The sequence below is a fragment of the Lycorma delicatula genome, chromosome 4 (assembly GCF_047948215.1).
Source record: "Lycorma delicatula isolate Av1 chromosome 4, ASM4794821v1, whole genome shotgun sequence".
Classification (NCBI taxonomy): domain Eukaryota; kingdom Metazoa; phylum Arthropoda; class Insecta; order Hemiptera; family Fulgoridae; genus Lycorma; species Lycorma delicatula.
This window is the reverse complement of record NC_134458.1, coordinates 8355140-8378017: the sequence shown is the minus strand read 5'-3', so window position 1 is coordinate 8378017 and position 22878 is coordinate 8355140. Positions and strand designations below refer to the sequence as shown.

The 22878-nt window shown below is 38.2% G+C and overlaps 1 protein-coding gene across 2 annotated transcripts in view; it reads left to right on the top strand.

Annotated features, from left to right (window-relative positions):
* The window catches only part of LOC142322812 (serine proteinase stubble), a 75151-nt gene that overhangs the window by 47409 nt on the left and 4864 nt on the right, over positions 1 to 22878 (top strand). For both annotated transcript variants that reach the window (XM_075361883.1, XM_075361881.1), the window contains 2 exons: positions 7216 to 7365; positions 21069 to 21211. In XM_075361883.1, the coding sequence (XP_075217998.1) occupies positions 7216 to 7365; positions 21069 to 21211 (293 nt within the window). The remainder of the gene's footprint in view (positions 1 to 7215; positions 7366 to 21068; positions 21212 to 22878) is intronic.

Here is a 22878-nt window from a genome sequence, read left to right as displayed (position 1 = left end):
TAAAATTTTAAGTGATTTGGACAACAGACTAATTAGTTATTAAGTTTTTCTGAAGTACATTATATACTCCATAAAAAGAATGTATAATAGGAGCAACATAATCTGTGGATTGAAGAAAAATTTTCTAAGTTATTTTATAAGATTTTTCTAGTGCAGTGATGTAACTTGTTTACACTTTTATGGACTTGGAATAATTTCTTTAAATCCAGGCTAGTGAAATTTTTTTTATGTGTTTGAGATCATTATATAGGGTATTCCTTTTTTCCCATTATCCCCTTGTTTTCCATCCCCCATCCAAATCCTACTGGTTCTATCTGAACTGCAACCTTTCCTATCTCCTGACCATATCCGACCTCATCCAAATCCGATATCACCCAAATCCGACCTCAAATTTGGGTGGATACATTTTCAGACCCCCCCAACCTTCCTGCCACCGATCCCCCCTCTAAAAGTGCCGAGTGGATACTTGATTTACTCGGAATCGAGCGCTGAGTGTATTTCTGAAGTCAAAAAGTTTTAAAATTTTTTTGTGAGGAGTAAGAGTAGTGTATGGAAGAAAATCCATTTAAGGCTACAAAAAAACTGGAGATGTCGCCTATAAGGAGGAAACGCTCTATCCATGGCTCTTCATCATCATTGGTAATGGAGACAGAAGAGACTGGTGAGAAAATAGTACTTCTGACCACTCAGAAGAGGCAGGCAGCAAACGAATCCGGGTAGCTTCATCAGATGAAGAGGAACAGAGTGTTGATTTACGAACCCTTGTTGCTAAACTTGAATTACTTGCAGACGACCTGAGTAGTTTTATCGACTGCAGCATGAAAAGGGAGATAAAGTTACTGGATAAAGAACTTACATTGTTGGCTCATGATTTTTTCCCAACTGTTGGAACAATCCCATCCAACAGGTAATCTTACGATGGCAACACAAACAGAATGTATTGAAGAAAAATTAGAGAGAGGTATGACTGAGGAGGAATTGGTATCTGTAGCTTCACGTAGATGGCTGGTATCAACTATGGTGACGACCGAGATAATTAAACAGACTGGAGGTACTGATGATATAGTACAGCTGATAGATTTAGCTGAGGAGAACTGTGTTGACACAATAGATAGGGTTCTCTTAAAGGACTGGCACTGGCTTTACTCAGGGAAGGCAAAGCAAAAATGGATCAGGTTATAAGAGACAAAATAGAAGCTTCCGTAATACTTGGAGAGGAGATGGAAATGCCTGGGGCAGTGAGTTACACTGCATTCTACAACTCAAAGGATGAACAAGAAGTACTGACTGATCTTTTGAAAGCATATAAGGTTATACTCAGAGATGTTGACAACCCGGTTTTTCATCTGCCAGCAGATAAAAATGATCATTCTGCAAGATGTCTGCTGGAATATATTGGTAGAGACAAAGAAAAAGCTATAAGAGTTTTTTTCTCCAAATTGGAGAAGGTGGTACTAGGAGGTAAAAAGACCATAGAAGTAGTAAAACCAGTGAATCAAGATGCTAAAATACTGGTCATAAAATCAGCAGGCCGTTCGTATGCAGAGTTATTAAAATCTATGAAAGAACGAGTATCATCTGATGAAATCAATGATGTCCTTTCACTTAAAAAAGGACAGGACTTGTCTATGGTTCAATGCAAAAAGCCACCCTGATTATGACATACAAGGCAGCTAAAAAACTTACAGAACAGAGGGTTAAGATTGATTGGGTGGATTTCAGGTCGCACATATATAAGAATAGATGAAGACCATTGCTATAGGTGTTGGGCCTCTGGCCATGTTTCGGCTAATTGCAGGGACATAGACAGAACTAAATTATGTTTTCGTTGTGGCAGAGAAGGGCATAGGCACGCACAGTGTGAATTCCCCAGAGTATGTGCTATATGTGGTTCGAAGGATCACAAAACTGTGGAATGTAATAAAATATAATGAAGATAGTGCAATTAAATACTAACCAGTGTAGACAGTCCGTTGATTTGACATGGGAAGTGGCACTCAGAAATAATGTAGAGAATATCCTGCTTTCCAAACCAAATCGAGGGGCTGTGACTGAACCCACATGGCTCGTGGACACAATTATGAATGCCGTTACTGGCTTTCCGGTGGCCCGGGTTGCGGTGGCTGGAAATGGTAACGGCTCTGGTTTTGTTTGGCCGGATTTAGTGGGTGTGGTAGTAATTTCTTGCTACCACTCCCCAAATACTACAACTGAAGATTTTGTTGGTTTTCTGGACGCTTTAGAAGAAGTGGTTCGTCAGTGTAGAGGCAGAAAAATTCTTATGGCTGGTGATTTTAACGTAAAGTCACCGGAATTCGGGGGTGATGTGCATAATATACGTGATAATTTACTGGCAGTAAGAATTAACTCTTGGGGCCTGGCGTGTTTAAACGAAGAAGCAGTCACCTTGCATAGGGTTCTATCAACTTCGGTAATAGATTTAACTTTTGTGTACGATAACTATTTAGGAGATTATCGGGGTTGGAGAGTTATGCAGGAAGAGAGCTAATCAGACCATTATATGGTAAACTACGAATTAAATAGAGTGGAGAATAGAAGGCATTCGCAAAGAATGATTACAACGATTTCTGGATGCAAAAGATTCGCTGAAGCAATAGGCCGAATACCTTGGGGAGAGGCCTCTCCGGAAGAATTTTATACAATAATTAAAGGTGAATGTGACAGAGCTAAGGTAGTTGTTCCATGCTTTACTAATAGACACGCGTATTGATGGACTTCAGAAGTGGCTACATTCAGACAACGCGCGTGGTCGGCGTCGAGCCGACCACGCGCGATCAGTGAGTTGCGAGACGAGGTGTGGAAGAACAAAGGATAGGTGTACACCGAGATTATATTGCAGCCAGAAATTTATATTGCTACAAGATTAAAGAGGCAAAGAAGGTAGCACGGAAATAATTGAAAGCTGAAGTTGGCACAGATCCCTGGGGAAGAGGTTACAGGGTAGTCACAAAACGACTTAGTAGAAGATTGCCGATACTTACAGAAGAGAGGGTACGGACTTGTGTGGCTGCCCTGTTTCCGGCGGCTCCTAAATCACAGAGGGATTTTTAGCCGTCAAAGAGATAGAACCTTTCCAGATAGAAGAATTATTTGCCGCTGGACGCAAAATGATATTAAAAAAGAGTCCAGGATCAGATGGTCTCCCTGATGAAGTGATCAAGATTATCATAGAGGTAATACCGGTGGTCGTTCTTGAAGTAATGAACAACATATTACAAATTGGAGAAATTTCAAGGTCATGGAAAGAAACCAGAACAATTTTGATCCGGAAGCCTAATACTGTGGATGAACCCGAAGCCTACAGACAGATTTCGCTGACTAACAATATATGCAAACTGCTAGAAAGAATGAGAGCTAAACGAATTCTTGATGATGTAGAAGCGAACGGTAGTTTTCACGAAAACCGTTTTGGTTTTCGTGAAAGGAGATCGACAGTTAACGCGGCAAATTTTATTATTGAAATGGCAGACCAGGCTGCTGCTGAATCACGAAGGACCAGGCGAATACCTGTGTTGGTTACATTAGACGTAAAGAACGCTTTTGGTTCCCTTCGATGGGAATCGATTTTCGCTGCCATCAGAGATAAAAGAATACAAGGCTCTTTGCAAAGACTGATCCAGAATTATCTATCCGAACGTTTTTCAACCTATATAATAGGGGATGGGACAATTAAATTCAAAGTCACGTGTGGTGTTCCGCAAGGGTCCGTGTTGGGTCCCATATTATGGAATATGGTATATGATGGGTTGCTCAGCACAGACTTCCCGGTAGGAGCTACGGTCTTAGCTTATGCTGATTATATTGCTATACTGCTTACAGAAAAGACTGAGTATGAAGTAAATAGGATTGCAGGAGAGACGGTGACGAAAGTCCAAGACTGGATGAGAAATAAAGGTCTTTGTCTGCGTTCAGAGAAAACGTCCTTGTTGTCCATGACAGGTAGGAGGAGAATTCTGGATATTGATCTACAAGTGAACGGGCTCCGGGTGGAAGTTCGGAATGCGGTTAAATATCTCGGGATCTAGATGGACACCCGGAGGTCCTTTACGAGGCACACAAAAGAGGTATGTCTGCGTGCAGAGTGGGCAGTCGGAGATCTAAATAAACTGATGTTGAATGTCACTGGTCCGCGTACATCTAAGCGGCGTCTATACGCACATGTTAATTCTATTCTCTCATACGGAATACCGGTGTGGCACAGGGCTATCAATATAAAACGTAATTGCCGACTTCTGGAAAGTATGCAACGTCGAATGGCTGTAAGGGTAGCAGCTGCATACAGCTTTTTTCAACCGAAGTCGCTATGGTGATTGCCCAAATGATACCGTTAAAAGATCTTGCTGAACACCGTAAAAGAATTTATGATGGAAAAGACAAAAAGCAGTCTTTTGAGATCATGATGAATGATTGGCAGACGAGGTGGGATGCCACTGACAAAAGTAGATGGACCCACAGACCAATCCCGCATATTGCGCCGTGGTTCGGGAGGGAGTTTGGGAAGCTGAGTTATTGGCTCTCCCAGTTTCTGACCGGCCACGGGGCTTTCAGGACGTATTTATACTACAGGAGAAGTGCAGAAAACAAGGAGTGTTCTTACTGTTCAGAAACTGATACCCCTGAGCATGTAGTGTTCCTATGTAGAAGAGGGCGCGACGAGAGATAGGAATGTGAAGCGTCCGTGGGTCCAGTTCAAGTTAATAACATAATCTCCAAAATGTTGGATAACGAAGAATGGTTCGTCACAATAGCAAATTTCGTGGCTAACATCATGCGACAGAAAGATAGACCGTAAGAAGATGAACAGTCATGAACTGAGATCCTGATCCTGAGATCAGGCGAAGAGCTGGACCGGAGAGCGAAGAGGTTATAGACAGCCCTCTGCGGAGCTATCGTTTGTCTGCGCCTGCGCGGATAGGAGATGGTGATGAAGCACGGGGACTCTTGACCCGCCCGAGCTCAAAGGCACCCCCGGGGTCGTGTAGTGCTTAATTGCTGTTCCGACCTCGGGTGCGGAGAAACGGTGAACTAGGAGTTTTAGTCGGTAGGGTGCGGTCACACATATGCTCTTAATAACATCTAGCCGAACCCGTACAAGTCCGACACTCCCCCACTTATGGGGGCTACGAACTGGTATTTCTCTGCAACATTGATAACAAAATAAAAGGTACTAAACTGAACCTACCAAAGTAGATCAAGGATCAATTCTGGTTTTGATCTGCAAGTTAATTGGGAAACTGAAAGAGAATGGAACATAGTTGCTGGCTTCCTTAGATTCTTAGTCCTGCGAAGGATGGCTGAGGGGTTCTGATGCTGTTATAAATGTATAGATAGAATAGCATCTTTATAGTTTATAAATGTATAGATAGAATACCCAGTAGGCTGGGAGCTCACCTGTGTGCTTACTTTATCAAGTGTTTTGGCATTGAGCCCCAGTTAGCTGAGATATTTGCCATTAGGATGAGAATGGATGTGTGGAGAACTCTGTGATGGAGCTGCAGTGTGGCATTGACCTCACTTTCAAAAACAAACCAGAGCATAGAGAGATAGGATATGTTTTCATTAGAGCCTTATTAAATCTGTGAATCTGTTTCTTCAACACTTGTTTTGTTGGTATGAGGATAATATTTTTACTGTTTAAATTCTCAATCAAGTAATGATCTGAGTGCATAGTCTAATTGAAGTTAGATGTAAGAAAACTTTTTGTGAAACCTTCAGTGTTAGAGGAAGGCACAGGGGTCGCGCTTCCGCAAATCAGTTAGTTTGATAATTGAAGGTTGTAAAGTATGATAAGTGGTCATGTTTGGAAGAGACCATATGAAGGTGATAGTAGGATGCGTAAATACACTGATGGAAATTCTGCCAAGGAATTTGCATCGGTGGCATCCTGACAGAGACCAAACTGATAACTCTGTTGTTTTATCAAGTTTAGAGGGTCTAAAAGACGACCTCTGGTAAAGCCAGGACTAGAAACAAAGGGGTTGGTGTGGCAATCAGGATCATCACAAGACAAGTATCTTTCCCTGTGTGAGTCAAGATGTTGATATGATAAAATAACGAAGATTAGAATTATGTCTTGTAACAGAAAATACTCAGCACTAACATACATCATCAGTATTCACAAAAATTGCCAATATTTTCAGAAAAGATAATTAGAATGATGCTTCAAAAACTACAAGCAAAATATACAAAATCAATACTCACTGATAAAAATACATTGATAAGAAACACAACACAAGAATATTGACTGCAACAAATATTTAATTTGATACATTGTGTGCAGATTCCACCACTTACACAAAGAACATGTCCAAACGTTACACAAAAAAACATAGATAACCTTTACAATCACCTTATACAAAGAGCACACAAAAAATTGAGTGTATTTTAGACTCTGTAAAAATATTTATGAAATCATATACTTAAACAATATAAAATTTTCCAACAATATACTTCCAAAAACCCTACAGGAAAACATTAATATAACGAAGAAATACATCAACTATATTTCAATTTGCATTATTCACAGTGGTTTATCCATAAAATGTAAGAATTCCAGTTTTGTACCATAATCAAAGACTTTTAGCCAGGCACGCTCAAGCACAAAATTTTAATTTTCTAGTTTGAAAAAAAAGTTAAATATACTTAAAAGCAATAAGAAAACATCTGATTTGGTATTGATTTTCTCATATCTTAACTAATATACTTTTTACTTGTATTTTCAATTGTTATACCTTTTAATAGATGATGGATCTTTTAATGGATGATGGATCTTTCACTTCATACTGCAATGTTATCTAACAAATACAGCTTGACTCCTGGACATGATGGTAAACTATGGTGATTGGTACAGATCATTCTTTCTCACCACTCATCTGTTTTCCTTATTCTTAATTCCTTCATTATTAATTCTGGGAATGCAGGCTTGACCCTGCTGGATTATCTGTGCTGAAGAGTACACGACCTGACTCAAGGATTCTATTTCCTTCCAGTGGTTGTACAATAAAGCTGAAATGCCGATCAGATAAAACTACATATAAATATCACTTAGCTACTATAATGGATAGGCTTCTTTCAAACACAAAATCTACTCTATAACATAACTCATTTAATAATTATTTTTATAAAAATAAACTCTCTAACAAAGCAGTATTTATAACAAAATATATTTTTTTCTTTTGTTTCTTTTTGTTTCAGGGCTAAATTACAAGACATAGTTGTATACCTAGGTGAGTATGATACCCAAAATACCGGGCAGTATTTGGAACCGTTACCTGAGGAGGCACATAGAGTGGTACAAAAAATAATTCATCCAAAATTTCAATATAGGCTCTCACAACCTGATAGGTAATAAATCGTAACATGAATATGTTACCACTTTTTGATCTAATTTATTTTTCCATTGTAATTTTTACAGTGTTTTTGTTGTGAAAAATGTAAAAATATTTTACCTCCTAATCTTATCACCTTTAAACATGAGGGCTGCTTCTGTTAGTTGCTTATCTTAGTCGTTATGGTCAGAAAAAACTAACCCATAAGACCCAATCTTATATATTCCAAAAGGACTCTACTTCAGAAGCATTGCACCACAAATAAGTTTGAATTAGACAACTGGTATTTAAATTTGTCAATAGCTGTATTTGCCAGTTGTACACATTTAAGTTTTTTTCCAGTGAATGTAATTTGGTGTATTCTTCACTATATTTGTATAGCACACTGTTCATGTATATAGATGCTCTGGTCCCTAGTGCGTCTCAGAGTATCACCGTGGTATAATTTATTATCAGTGTTCTTTTGGCTATCGGTCGTGTGTGTACCTTCCGACAGTATTGAGGTTAGCTGATCTTAACGCTGTATTCACGATTAACGCATTTTAATTTAGACTCAACACTTGTAGCTTGGCTGCGGTGTATTTGGCGTGGACTTATACGACGCGTACCTGCCTCAACGTGGCGAAAGGGTGGCAACGACTGCTGGTCGTTAATCCCCGTGACAGAAAAAAGGCCGTGCCTTTTAGTCCTTCTGCGCTCTTGTCAGAGCGAGGGCCGTAATCAGTGGTTCATTTTTGTACGTCTAGTGCACCAATCAATCGTTCCAGCAGCGGCGAAGAGGTACGAAGTGTGACCGGAGAACGCAAGTGTCTCCGGCTGCCCGTACTCGGTGCGGATAGTTGTCACTTTGTGGGCTTGCCCAAACTTGACCAGTAGGAGGAAGACAGCGAGATTTTAGTTAATTCAGTAGGACTTAGGGAATCTTCGGCCATGTCGGAGTTCCAAGAGGTGAAGAAGTCCAGGCGGAAGAGGAAACCAGCGCCGGTACCGTCGACTAGCTCCTCAGAGGACGAAGTAAGTGAAGCGATGGATACAGGGGCACCCACCCAGGTGCGGTCCTCCCCTGTAGTTGAGGCTTTCAAAAATTCCAAGGGCAGACCTAGCAGTTCTGCCCTGTTGTTGAAAGTAGTCCAGGAGGACCTGGACTACTTGGTTGATTTTCTGACACTTCCCGGCGGAGTCAGTTCGGGGGCGAGGAAAACAATTCTCCCTCGACTTAGCAAGTTGAGGGAAGCTTTTAAGCCGGTTAGTGAGGGTTTTGAGGTCTTGGCCTCCAAGCCCCAAGAGGTCAAGGCTCCCAAGATGGTTGTCCAGGCCCCAGTGCAGCCCAGGCGCTACGCTGAGGTCCTGAAAACCAAACGCGAGATCAGCAAGGCGGTAAAGAAGCCGGAGGTTATTTTCGTGAATAAGGCAGAGGGCTCGAAGACCACGAGTCAAGACTTGAAGCGCGATTTCCGGGAAGCCCTTCGTGGTGACCGGAATCGGCTTAGGATTCGTGATATAAGGGAGACCAGTAAAGGGTTAGTTGTTGTTGCGGACAATAAGGAGACTGTCCAAGTCATCAAGGACTCTCCAGCGGTGCAGAAGCTTGAGGTTAAGGTGGACCCCAAGCGGTTGAGAAAGCCCCGAGTCATTATATATGACATCGAGCGGAGTCTCTCCGATGAAGATGTTCTGTCTCTCATTCGAGAGCAGAATACTGATTTGGACGAGGCCTCGTTCAAAGAGCAGTGCAGGCTAGTCTTCAAGATTGGAAAGCGTGATGCCTCTCGGTATCACGGAGTTTTCGAATTAGGTGCTGGTCTCCACCAGAAGTTTTTGTCCGAGGGTAGGGTCTTCGTTGATTTTGTCTCTTGTCGCGTCAAGGAATACCTTGACGTGCTTCAAATGTTGTAGGTTTGGCCACAGGGACAAGTTTTGTAAGTATGCGTCGGTCTGCGCGCATTGTGGTGAAGAGGGCCACAAGCGTGACGATTGTCCGCAAAAGAAAGAGTTAACTGCAAGCGGTTACGCAAGAGTCATAGGCACTCCATCAACAGTAGGGAGTGAGGTAGTTATCTAAGAGCGGTTGAGGTCTACTTCAACTCGCTCGATGGTTAGGTTTGGCCAACTCAATGCCCAGGGTGCCTATGCGGTCCAAGTAGAGTTAGGTAACGTCGTTGAAAAGCGGAGCCTCGATGTTTTACTTCTACAACACCCATACGTTGTCAAGGGTGACCTGCCAGGTTTTTCAGGCTGGAATAAGTTCCATGTTGCCGAAAGCAAATCCGCCGCGCTGTGCAGGAAGTCCATAGATAGTGTCTTTATACAGCAAGCCTATGACACGCATCACGTCGTTGTTAAGCTTGCTGTGGATGGTTTCGACCTAGTTGTGGTTAGTTCGTACTTTCAGTACAGAGATTCCACTGACTTACACTTGGAAAGATGGGATAGAATTATCAGGCTGATAGCGGGTCGTCCTATTCTTATAGGAGTTGATGCGAACGCCAAATCGCTTCTTTGGCACAGTGGGATCACAGATGACGGCGATGAACTTCTAGAAGGCTTCATCGCGCAGCACCGTTTTGAAGTATTCAATGTCGCCGGCGAGTTGGCTACTTTCGCCGGCGCAGTGGGATTGCGGAGGGCCTTCCTTGGTACCAACATTGATGTTACCATTGGTAAGGATATCCCTGGTAGGATTCTGAATTGGTCGGTAGTCGATGATTGCGAAAGCGATCATCGGCTCATAGTTTTTGATTGGATAGGTGGGCTGCGCGATGCCTTTAGGGCGGACGCCCCTGTTCAGCAGGGGCGCTTCTTGCACAGGCGGGCGGATTGGCCCAAGTTTTCTAGCATTCTTGCGGCCAGGATGCGGGTGTTCACTCGCACCCTGGACGAGGTCCCTCTAGATAACCTGGCAGAGAATTTCTCTTCTGCGGTGGTTGAAGCCGCAGAACTCTCAATCCCCCGGAGCACGGGTCGTGAGAGAGTAGCTGGTTGGTGGACTCGGGACTTGACTGCGATAAAGCAGGCCGTGGGCCGACTCAGGAGAGCCGCACAGCGTGTGCGTGATCCTGACCGGCGCGAGGTCCTGTTTGCGGAGTATCGTCAGAAAAGGATCGAGCATTTTCATAGTATTAGGACTTCGAAGCGAGATTCCTGGCGCTCTTTTGTTCAAGAGCAGGGGAATAAAGACCCTTGGGGTGTTGTTTATCGAGTACTTGGTCGCAAGCGGAAAAAGGACTGTCGGCTCTCTCGACCCAAGACGGCGTTGTAGTTGAGAAAGATCGTGTTCTATCTCTTCTGATGGACGATCTGCTCCCCGATGATACCGAGGTTGGTGAGACCTCGTATCATCGGAGAGTTCGAGCGGCGGTTGTAGATTTTAACACAGACTCGGTGTCTTCGGAGATTACTGAGGCGAAAGTCCGCCAAGTAATCTGTAGCCTTGCTAGGAACAAAGCCCCCGGATATGATGGTATTACGGTGGAGCTCCTTGTTCGCATCCTGCCTGTAATTCTCGGCCCATTGACTAGGGTGTTCAATAGGTGTTTATTCGCCGGGTATTTCCCGGCTTGCTGGAAGCGTGGTATTTTGAAGCTGTTATTCAAAGTTGGCGTCAAGAACCCCACCGTCAGTTCTTCTTACCGTCCTCTGACGCTCTTGCCAGTTGTTGGAAAGGTTTTCGAGAAGATACTCTACCTCCGCATTAATAGTAGGCTGACTTCAAATCACATGCTGATGGACGACCAGTATGCAGTATGGCTTTAGACCCGGCAAGAGTACAGAGGACGCGATTCTTAGGGTCCTGGATCTGGCTTCAGGCAGTGAGTGCAAGTATGTACTCGGTGTCATTTTGGACATATCCGGGGCATTTAATAACTTGTGGTGGCCCTCTGCCTTGTTTCAATTGCAGAAGCGTGGTTGCACGCGGGATGAAATTAGCACTCTCTCGAGTTACTTCAGCGAAAGAACTGTTGTCCTTCGGGACGGCAGTTCGCAACTAGGAAAGACCCTGTCAAAAGGATGTCCACAGGGCAGTGTATTAGGTCCACTCGTCTGGACCATCGAGTTCGACTCTCATGCGGCTGCATTTGCCCGGTGGTTGTCGCGTTGTGGCTTATGCCGACGATGGGCTGCTGCTGGTCGTGGGCGGTTCGCGTGCTGAGATTGAGCTTAGAGCGGCACAGGCATGTAGGGTTTTGCAGTTGTGGAGTCTTCAACATAAGATGGTTTTCAGTGCGGAGAAAACCACTATGATGTTTTTGAAGGGCGGCTAGCTGCAACTCACCACCCGCGGGTTGTGATAGACGGCGGTTCAATTAGGTATGTCACTCTTCAGAAGTATCTGGGTGTTATCCTTGATGAGAGGCTTCTGTTCAAGGAGCACCTGCAGTATGTGGCGATGAAGGCAGTTGATGCTTTCTTCGGCGTCCGTATAGTAGTCCATCCCGATTGGGGGTTGAATTTCCGTACCATGCAGATTCTTTACAAAGGTGTTTGTGAGGCCATTATGTTGTACGCTGAGCCCGTCTGGGCTCATCGTATGCGGTACCAATGTTATAGGGACATTCTATTACGAGCCCAGCATCTTCTTTTATTAGCGGTTGTCGGCGGTTACAGGACTGTCTCGCGAGAGGCAGTAACTGTGATCGCAGGCATCAAAGCTGTGATATTTCGGCTACGGAACGTAGCCAGCGTTGCAAAGAAGGGATGCCTTCTTACTTCAGAGCGTGTGCGTGAGATCGAAGACCAAGGTTTTGACTCTTGGGAAGATAGGTGGAACGATTCTTCAACAGGTCGTTATACGCATGGTATATTCCCCAATGTTAGAGAGTTGCGAGCGGTTAGCTGGGTATCCCCAAATCAGCACACGACGCAGTTTCTCTCCGGACATGGTGCCTTTAGGGATAAATTGGCTAGGTTTAGGTTGGTCGATTCCGGCTTCTGTCCGAATTGTAGGGTCGATGACACCGTGGACCATGTCCTACACGTATGTCCCCGGTACGAAGTTGAGCGTACTAGAGTTACTAGTGAACCCGAGAGAGTGAACTCTGTTTTGGATCTACGAGTCAACTGAAGGACTCGTAGAGAGTGGACAATAGTTGCTGGCTTCATTCGCTTCCTCGCCCTGAGCAGGACTGCCGAAGGGATTTAGTAGGTGATAGGAACCTCGGTGGCTAGGGACCGCCTGGGCAGTTGACTGGCCGAAGGTAGGCGCTTAAGGCAGCGTGCCTCGGTTAGATCTAATTGGTGCTATTTTGTTGGAATAAAGCTGTCGGCGGAGTTGCGGCCGCTGCCAACGGGCATGGTTATCCTTGTCCCGGGGAGTGCGGTCGCGCTTCGACGAGGGCATTTTGTGAGCTAACGACACTGTCGGCGGGCGTGTCTGGGTGTCGCTTCGGTGGTATGCAGCGGCGTTTCGACGGCGGTTTACGAAAGATGGTGAATGTCACACGGGACTCCGCGATGGAGCTGTGTGGGAGTAGGCGTTTATTCTCCTCTCCCGGGCAGACCGGAGCGGAGTCAGTTAGGAAACTCATTTCGAGTAATAAGTGGGGTTCTTAAGGGAACTAGGACCAAATTTCGTTGTGTTAAAACTTTTTAGTGGGAAGTTTTGTTATAGTGGTTGTTTTGCTCGGATCTGAGACATTCGATAAATTGGCTCTTTAAAAGATAGTGCTAGGCGCGGGGTCTTCATTCCGCGGTTAGGCTTCTAGCTTAGTTCCTGAGGGCGACGTGGTAGCTGCAGGTGTCCGTTGTCTTCTTTCTGAAGGCATAAACCTAAAAAACTACTATCGGGGTGAATTTTACCGATGCAGATGTCCCTCGGGGCATCTGCATTGGTGGCATCTCTGTGGGGCCTGAACTGAAAGCTATGGTGCGCAATCAGTTTGAGGGCTAGAAGATGTCCTCCGTTAAAGCCACTACTGGCTAGAACGGAGGGGGTGCTGTAGCGACCGGACACACTACGAGGTGGGATCTTCTCCCCTCGGGGGGGAATCGAGATGTTCATGTATATATACAGTGTACATGTTACTGCCAGTAATGATTGATATGTACAGTTTACTGTCATTCCCAATATATTAGGATTTTTATTAGTATCAGGAAGTGAAAAACTTATGTATTGTACGTATGTATTTTGAAGGAAATGTAAATTGTTAACTATTCTCACCTAAATATATATAGATATATATTTTTTTAATTAATTCGTTTAAGAATCGTACTCCTCTGTATTGTATTCAAATATATTTATTTTATTAGATCAACCAAACTATAGAATAAGGTAGGATGACTTATCTTATTACACTATATATGCAGGAGCGCTTCTGCGATTTACTCGCATCATCAGCTGCATTATGTATTCATATATTCATCTCAAATTACATTACAAACTTTGTAAAATATAATTACATATCATGCATTTATTTATTTTATTTACAATTTAAAACGTTTAATCTTTTTATTTTAAACGTTTATTCAGTAAGATTAAAAAAAAAATTAAAAAAAAATATATATATATAAAAATTAATTAAAATTAAGATTAAAAATTAAATTGTCAACATTTTTACATATGTAAAAATATGACATCAAGGCATAAAATAAAATTAAAATAATTTTAAGTAAAGCAATTGTGCATATTGTTCATTTAACTGAACTTACCTTACTGTACTCAATTTTTAATGCTAATTTTAAATATATTGTTAAGCAATATAGCATAATGGATAATGAGCATAATGCATAATTATAATTTAATGGATAAACAAAATGTATATTTTGTTTTGATAGTTGTATATGGAAGCATTTTATAGTGAAACTTTAAAAAGAGGGATTAGGCAGAACTACCATGTTGATGATTGTGACTCCTTTTCCCACCGTGGTTACCTTCTGGCTACTAGGATCCACTTTTTTTTTAACCTCCGTATCCACCGTTAGGCATTCTTCAGAGATTGAGATGAATGAATTTGTAGCGTGTGTGAAAGTGCCATGCCTGACTGGGATTCGAACCCGGGACCTCCGGATGAAAGGCCGAGACGCTACCATTCGCCCCACGGAGGCCGGCTACTAGGATCCACTTATACTTCAGTTAGTTCTCATCGCTTAGATGTTTTATATCACTGACGGCACTGCTTTGATCGTCGTTCGATTCAGCACACTTTACAGTAATTATAAATTTATCAATTTCCTCGTCAATTATAATATCATTTTCAAAGTGACTGCCCTCAATTTTTTTAACATGTTACAACGTTTTTCCAATTTTCTGCGCCGTAAATCTGAAAGAGCTTCAAACAAATTTTTTTTTTCTTCTAAAGGCGAATTGATATTTTGCTTGGCCATTTGTTTTTACTTTCTTGTACGAAGTAAAGGAAGCATTGCGATCGCGAAAAAACTTGGTTTTCAGATTTCAACGGAAATATCCATTTTGATTAGTTTCGGCGTGACGTCTGTATGTATGTACATACGTACGTATCTCGCATAACTCGAAAACGAATAGACGTAGGATGTTGAAATTTTGGATTTAGGACTGTTGTAACATCTAGTTGTGCATCTCCTTTTTGATTGCAATCGACTGAACCAAAAGTGTCCAAAAAAGCCCAAAATAAAAAAAAATTTGATTTTGGACTTTTTTTTAACTGCAGTAATAAGCCCCATTGTGAGCTATTCAATGACATATCATAAGTGGTACGTATTTTCATTGGTTCCAGAATTATAGCCAAATAAAATTTTAATTAATGAAATATTTGTATCTTACAAGGGGAAGGCACATCGGTTCAAATCCGACTTCACCTCTTTTTTTGTTAACTTTTTTTTAATTTAAATATATTGATTTATTAATAATTATTAATCTCTCATTGTAAAAAAAAAATACAATAAATAATAATTCAATAACAACAAAAAAATGAAAAAATATCAGAAGTTATTAATGAAATGAAATTTTATGTACTTTTCATTTTAGAGAAATGTGTATATGTAATGTAATAGGCATACAAGCAAGTCATGTGGTGTCCACATCAGATTTGGTGAAACATCTGATTATTCGTTTTTGTTTTCATTATGTTCATGTTTACATCATAATAATTTAAAAAACATAGTATTGGATAGATATAAGCATACAGTTATTTCAAGAGTAATAAAGGGACTTCTACTCTATCCTAATATTTCAGATAAGATTGTTGAATTAATAATTGTATAAATATTTGATGTTAATATCTAATATTTTAACAATTGTGTAACTGTCCACTTTATTAAAGAATTGGAGGATTGTATCTTACTCTCAAATGAAATAAGTTTAAATGAAGTGCAGCAAAAAATGTGTATATGTAATTTAATATGTGTACAAGGAAGTCATGTAGTGTCCACATCAGATTTTTTAATTGCAGCCCAAATCAACTCAATTGGATTTAGATCGGGGTGGTATGGCAGTAGCCTTAGAAATATGGCCGTACTCATGAATAATTTAATTCATGATTTGCAATGAACACACTTAGTTTATAAAATATATTCTTTATTGGTTTACGAATGATAAGGAGTTAAAAGAGCTAACTTAAATTAATGAATTAATAAAAGTTTTTTTTACTTTATTAATTTAAAAATACAGTATCTGGCAAATTTATTTTTATTCACATTTAGAAAAAATAGAAGGGAATGTGGAAAACCTGACCAGCATTATGCAGGTTGTACAGTAGTAAATCTCAAATTACGATGTGTTGTTTTGAGCTGTCAGTTACAGAATGCCAAGTAGATAAGTAACATGTGATGATTCATCAAAAGGAGAGAGGGAAAGATATTCCTATGTGCGTGTGATGGATGCGTATGCATCTTTTTTTTAAAAACGTTTTACTACAGTAAGTGTACTGTTATATCTGTTTGTATGTGCTAGATATTTTTCAGATTTAAGTTCTTCTGATGATATATTTGTGTTGAGTAGTTTGTGAGTCATACTTCAAAAGTGGATAGTTTTGTGGTTCTAGAATGTTCTAAAATTCTCTTGTGGTTCTACATGTCCATCTAGAACATGTTGTGGTATGTGGTAATGTGAATGAAAATGACTGTCATTGGTGATTTTCCACATATTTTGAAGTGTGTTTTTGTTGGTTGCTTTTTGAGATGGTTTGATCAGAAATATTTATTTGTTTGCTGTGTTTTTATTCAGCTGTAAAGTTAAGTTTGTGAGTATTTTGACCACTGGTTTTGCTCAGTCACTCAAAACTGTGACTGTGGTTATGGTTTGTTTCCATAGTCACAAGGGTGACCAAAAACATTTTGAAGTAATTAAAGACTTTTTACTTATAAAATTTGGTTTATTTTGTCATTTCACAGGAACATAATAAAACTTAATAATTGCTTTTTTATGTGGAATATGTTTATTACTGTTGAAACTAGTTTCCTTCTTCTTTCTCATGGAATATCTTCTGTCAAACGTTTGCAATTTGGGGTACATATTTTCTCAAGAAAAGATGTTCCATGAGAAGGAGGAACTACATAGATAGACAAAAAAAAACAGAAACATAACACCAACAAAAAAGATTTTTTTAATGTCTCTAAGTATGATATTTCTTGAATTTTTTGCTTACATTACATCTGTAAATACAATTATTCTATCACCCTTAGTTTTAAAGAAATTACACTTAAAAAGAAATTAAGGAAAATATAGTTAAAATCTGTAAAATTTATAATTTTGCATGGCCATACCTGTGTTACAATGATTTCACTGATGCTTTTCTTTTATAAATAACTTAAGGTAGATCCCAAATTAATATCCAACAGTAATCGGCTAGCATGTTAATATTCCATTTCCTTTTATAACAGCTTTCCAAATGTTCACTGTGTTTGTCACTTACGCCTCTGAAGTTGTCCGGGAAAAAATCCAGATGTGAGTGGAGGAAATGTATTTTCAAAGACATATTACATCCCATAACTCTGTATGAAGTAAGAAGTTGATTAACAATATTGTGGTAATTGTCTGATTTTTGTTTGCCGAGAAATTTTTACAAACATCTTTAAATGAAGCCCAAGCTGCACTTTCTACATTATTTAACATCAACTTAAATACATCATCTTTGACCGACTCATTTGAGGACCAACAAATATTCCTTCTTTAATTTTTCCTTCACTTAACATTTGGAAATTTCTGCCTGATGTACAAAAATCTGCGACTATCCTTCTTCATTGATTTTAGAAAATTTTTCATTAGTCCTTTCATTTCTTCCACTCTTTGGTAACATAATGTTTATCCCTAGCTCAGCTGTCCCATTCGCAAAGAAAATACATGTACTTAGTGTAGCCTAACTGCATGCCTGACAAAATAGCTATAACTTTCAAATCACCACATATGTTCCACCTATGTTTTTTATAATTTATTTTTTCAAGAACGTCTTTCATCACATTTTATGTCTCTTTCAAATTAATACCTTAATCGATTGGTATCGAAGGATATTTGTTACCGTTGTGTAGTAGAACCACATTTAAACTATACTTGGATAAATCTATGAAAAGGCGCCAGTCCTCAGGTTTATGAACTTGTCGTAAGTGCTACTTAAGCTCAACAATATTTGTGCAATAAACCAAATTATTTTCATCAATAAAGTACTGAGAAAGTTCTTTTTGTTGGTTTTGAAAGCCCAAAATGTTTGTATTTTTTTTGAAGTAAATTCCAACCTTGCAGTCTTGATCCTAACAGTTCAGCTTGATTTTTTGATAAATTTAAATCCCTAACAAAGATATTTAATTCACCTTGTGATATAAGATGTGGTTTATTGGAAGATTCAAAATCAAAATCATTGTTGTCTTCTTCAGTACTACTTGATTCTTCATTGCTGCTTTCGAAATGTACATTCACAGGTGTCTCAGGAACTGGAATAATTTCACTGTGAGGTACAGGCCTGATTGCAAATTGCAATGAAGGATATTTTACAGTATGTTTAGGTTTTTTAGTAATTCCAGACACACTTGTTAAACAAAAGTAACAATCGGTTACATGATCCTTTGGTTCACGCCGCCAAACCATAGGTACATCAAATTGCAAAGCCTTCCATGTACTTTTCAGCTATCCTGTTAAATATACAGAACAATTAGTGCATACTATATGAGGAACCCACATCTTATCCTGATCACCAATTTTACACTGAAAGTACAAATGATATGCTTTTTAATTAAAGGTGAAATGCTTTTTCTATTTGGTTTTACATAAACTTGCTACATACATAACAAAAGGCATCCACATCATTTACACAATTTCGAGGCATTATGACACTGCACTGTTAACAAACTTAAGACAGCAATCGGAGTGAACAAAATTAATTCATTCCTAAATCCAGTGCTTAATACAAACAACGCAGCTGTGTTTTCAGCATCTTGTTTTGGCCTGCACAGACATGATTAATCTTGTTCATGAGGGCTCATTGTTTTTATTTGATATGATTGCTTTTTTATTAGATATGATGTCATAATATGTGACTATAGTATTATTTAATTCTTTGTCTAGTATTGTTTATTTATTGCTTACAAATTATGTTAACAAAGTTAAACAATAAAAAAAAAGTAACAAAATACAATATACGAGCTTAAATTGCTAACTATACATTGAAAAATGAAAAAAATCCTTTATTAAAATTTAAAAATTTTTCAAAAATGGTGAGTAATAGAAAGATTCTGAGTTCATATTCATTTTCAGTATCAAAATACAGATTAAAATCATGTATCGCACGGTAGGAAACAAAAATTATGTTTATCAGTGTAATTAACAGTTACAAGCCAGTTATTATATTACATTAAACAAAAATAAACAAATAACTTGAGAATTGTAGTACTTTATAACAACAAAAACTGCATTTCTCTTGTATTGCTGCCACTTACTTGAATGTGTAATAATTAAAATACTAAAACCCTTTCAACCCACAAGATTTATTGTTAGATTATAAAATTTACAAACAATATAAAATGTGACACCAAGTAGAGTGCACACTACTGCAGTTACAATTGTACTAGAATCTTATAATTAAAAATTTAATTCATTACAGATGGCAGAGTTACTAAAAAGATTTATGATTTCTTTTTTAATTCTTATTTTCATGAATGTGGAATTTCTGTATTTTGTTTATGTAATTTCTTATTTATTATATCATTAAAGTTATTTTTTAATACTTTTCTAGAGTTTCACAAATTTATAAATAATTAAAATTTTCCAGTCATTATGTTTCAAACAGAATGTAAAAAAAAACTAAACCAAGTACAGATAATTGCAATATTCTTAACCATGATCCTATTAGACTACTACTTATTATTATAGTCATTAAAACTCAAAAAAAAAAAACATATATCAATCACTTATTCTTTGCATTGAATTGTGCTCCTAGAACTCTTTGGAGTTGCTATTATTTTATTATTAATGGTAAAACTAGTGAAAAAAATATAAAAGTTTAACTCCAAGTATAATGCTCATTTTTCACTTCAGACATAGTAACTATAGTCAGACATAGTAACTATAATCAATAATCAAATAAATCAACATATTTTACAACTGTAACCCTTTAAATTTTAGAAAGCTTCTTAGAATGCATTTATTTGAATAACTATAATTAGTGTATTTTTGTTATTAAACTGGGAATATGGGAGCATTGGATTATACCATAACATATAATTTAATTATGCAACATTTTGTATAGTGAAATTTTGAGTAGCTGTATTGTGAATATTTCCCACAAATGAAATTGAAAGACCATCCAAATTTTATCCATGGACCAAAAATGTTCTTTTCTGAAAGGTTTGATTTCTGACCTCAGTTATTCTGTTTACACTGGCTTTATCTACTCAGGGATAAATCATTAATTTTTCAAAACTGGATCCAAAGAAGGAGAGGTGTAGAAAGAAGCCATATGTTGGACTGCATAATCTGAGAGAATGTTTGAATGTTTATTAAGTGACCTGTTCTGGGCAGCAGCTTCTAAAATTAGTATTACCATGATAATTACCAATGATAATAATTCTTCAATGTGGAGGCAGAACTTAAAGAAAAAGAATTAACCTTATCTAAGTAAAAACCAATAAGAAAATCTAAACTTATTCTTTCTTACTTAGTTGTCCCTCTTATACTGTTAGATGTTAAGGTATACAAGAGATCTGTAGTTTATTCTTTCTCATACTGCTCCTCTTCTAAATTTATATTTCTGATAAATCCAATCCGATTTCTCTTTATGTTTTCTTTTAGTAGATAAAACTTCAGATTTTTAAGGAACTAGCCCAAGGAACCCTAACCTAGTTGTGGGGTTGCCACTTACATGCCTAGGCACACTCATTCCCTTTATTGGCTTTAGCATTACATCGATGTCATTGGATACCTACTTCCTGAGACAGTGAAAGGAGTTAATCCATTCAGGATGCAAGTATATCAAGGGAACAGCTGAAAATAAATTTTCAGTCCCCACTATCAACACAAATCTAATCACTGAATCTAATATCTCACTGGGGTCAGTTACCCAACCTTCCAGTAAGTTGCTTGACTTAGCAGGGGCATCTTGTGCAGGTTAATTATTGGAGTAGAAGTGAAAGGCTGAAAGGATACTCTTACAAATTCTTATATTGTATGATGCAGATGTTGGGTATCATTATGGTTCATCCTATTTGTCAAAAACAAAGCTCTTCCCCCCCCCCAGCCCCAAGTAAGCTCCTGAGGCTTTCTAAATTTATGTATAATGTTTATTTTATTTAGTATTAATTATTTATTTTCTTTTTTTATAGATTTGATGTTGCACTTGTTAAATTATCTCAGGAAGTTTTCTATAGAGAAAACATTTTGCCAATCTGTCTGCCACGCCATGAAGTTACATTTAAAGGTCACACAGGTGTAGTAGCTGGCTGGGGTAAAACAGATACTACTTATGGTAAGTTGAAGAATCTATAATTTATTAAATATTATAAATTATATTAGTATAATTTTATTAAATCTTATCTGTCATATATTTTAACATTTGTCTACCTTTTCTGTTTGCATATAAACTCCTACAGCTAGATTCACTAACTCTGCATCACTTAATGTCCCTTCAGCATACCCTGTATGCCCATCAGTCTATTATTTTTACAAGATTCTGCTATAAACTTCACTCTTTGCCAGTTCATCAGAATGTCTTTTCATCTTGTACTTTATCAACTCACCTAATTTTTAACTAAACCCTATCACCACATTTCAAAAATGTCTTTGTTTTGTAGCTTCCTTGTTGTACATATATTGCGGCCATAAAGCACTGCACTCTACATAAATTTGTAACAGTTTCTTCTGAATATACCTAAATGTATTTTTTATAGTAGCACTTTTTATTTCTGCTAAAATCTCTTTGGCTTGTAAAGTATGTTTTTGATATCTTCTTTACTTTGTCTACACAATGTAATTTTATTAAGCCACAACAAAATTCTTTGATCTCTGATATACTGCGTTTTCCTATTTTAATATTTAATTTATTATCTGTATCATTATCATCCTTTTCATTACCTATATTTTTATCTTGTTTACTTTCAAATTAAATTCCCCCACCAACTGTTTGCTTCTTTCCATTCTTCAAAATAATTATATCATCAGTAAATGTTAACAATTTTATAATTTGTCTGTGGATTATGATTTCTCTCTCAAAGATTTTCATTTAGTTCTTTTATTGTTTCTTCTATATGCAAATTAAAACATAAAGAGATAGACCAAATCATTGTCTCATGTCTTTCTGTACTTCTGCTAGGCTTTCTTCATTTTCAACTTCTATTACAGTTAACAGATTTCTGTAAAAACTACAAATTACTCTTTTTCTATACTTCAAACCTTTTTTTTTTTTAATTTTGAACACTTTATACTCAAATTTACACATAATGTTTTTAAAAATATTTATAAATGCACCAACATGACTTTTTTTTTTGTTCAACTTGCCTCAAAAATTTATTAGAAAAATGAAGTTTTCTCATGTTCCCATGCTATTTCTGAAAACCAAAGTTCTCTTTATTTAATATATCTCGTTATCTATTCTTCCACAGATCTACTCTATTCTAACTGAAAAATATAAAATGTTAAACTTATATTGCAGTAGTTCATGTGTTTGTCTGATTCTTTTTTCTTTAGAATGATAAAAATAATTGTTTTATTAAAATCTGAAGATACTTCTCCAGTTTGATAAATTTTGCATACTAATGTGTAGCTTTCTCTCTCCTACTTCACTTAGTGAATCAATTCACTTCCTATCTTTTTTAAGGTAACACTTCCTACTTTTAATTGTTATTTAATTCTCTCAGTATCTCTGCCAAATTCAAATTATAATGCAGAGTCTTTTCTGAAGTCATCATCAATTTCTTTTTCCTCCTTCAGTATTTAATCACCCTAATATTTTCCTCTATACAGCTCCTTCTAAGCATTCATTTACACTAGCTTTCCCTTCTCTTCCTGACAGTAGATTTTATTTCAACGTCTGCACTACTACAATTTACTTTCATTTCTGTAAAATATTTTGCCGCTTTTACAAATGCTACATCAACCTTTCCCATAATTATTTTGTTTTCTATGACACTATACCTT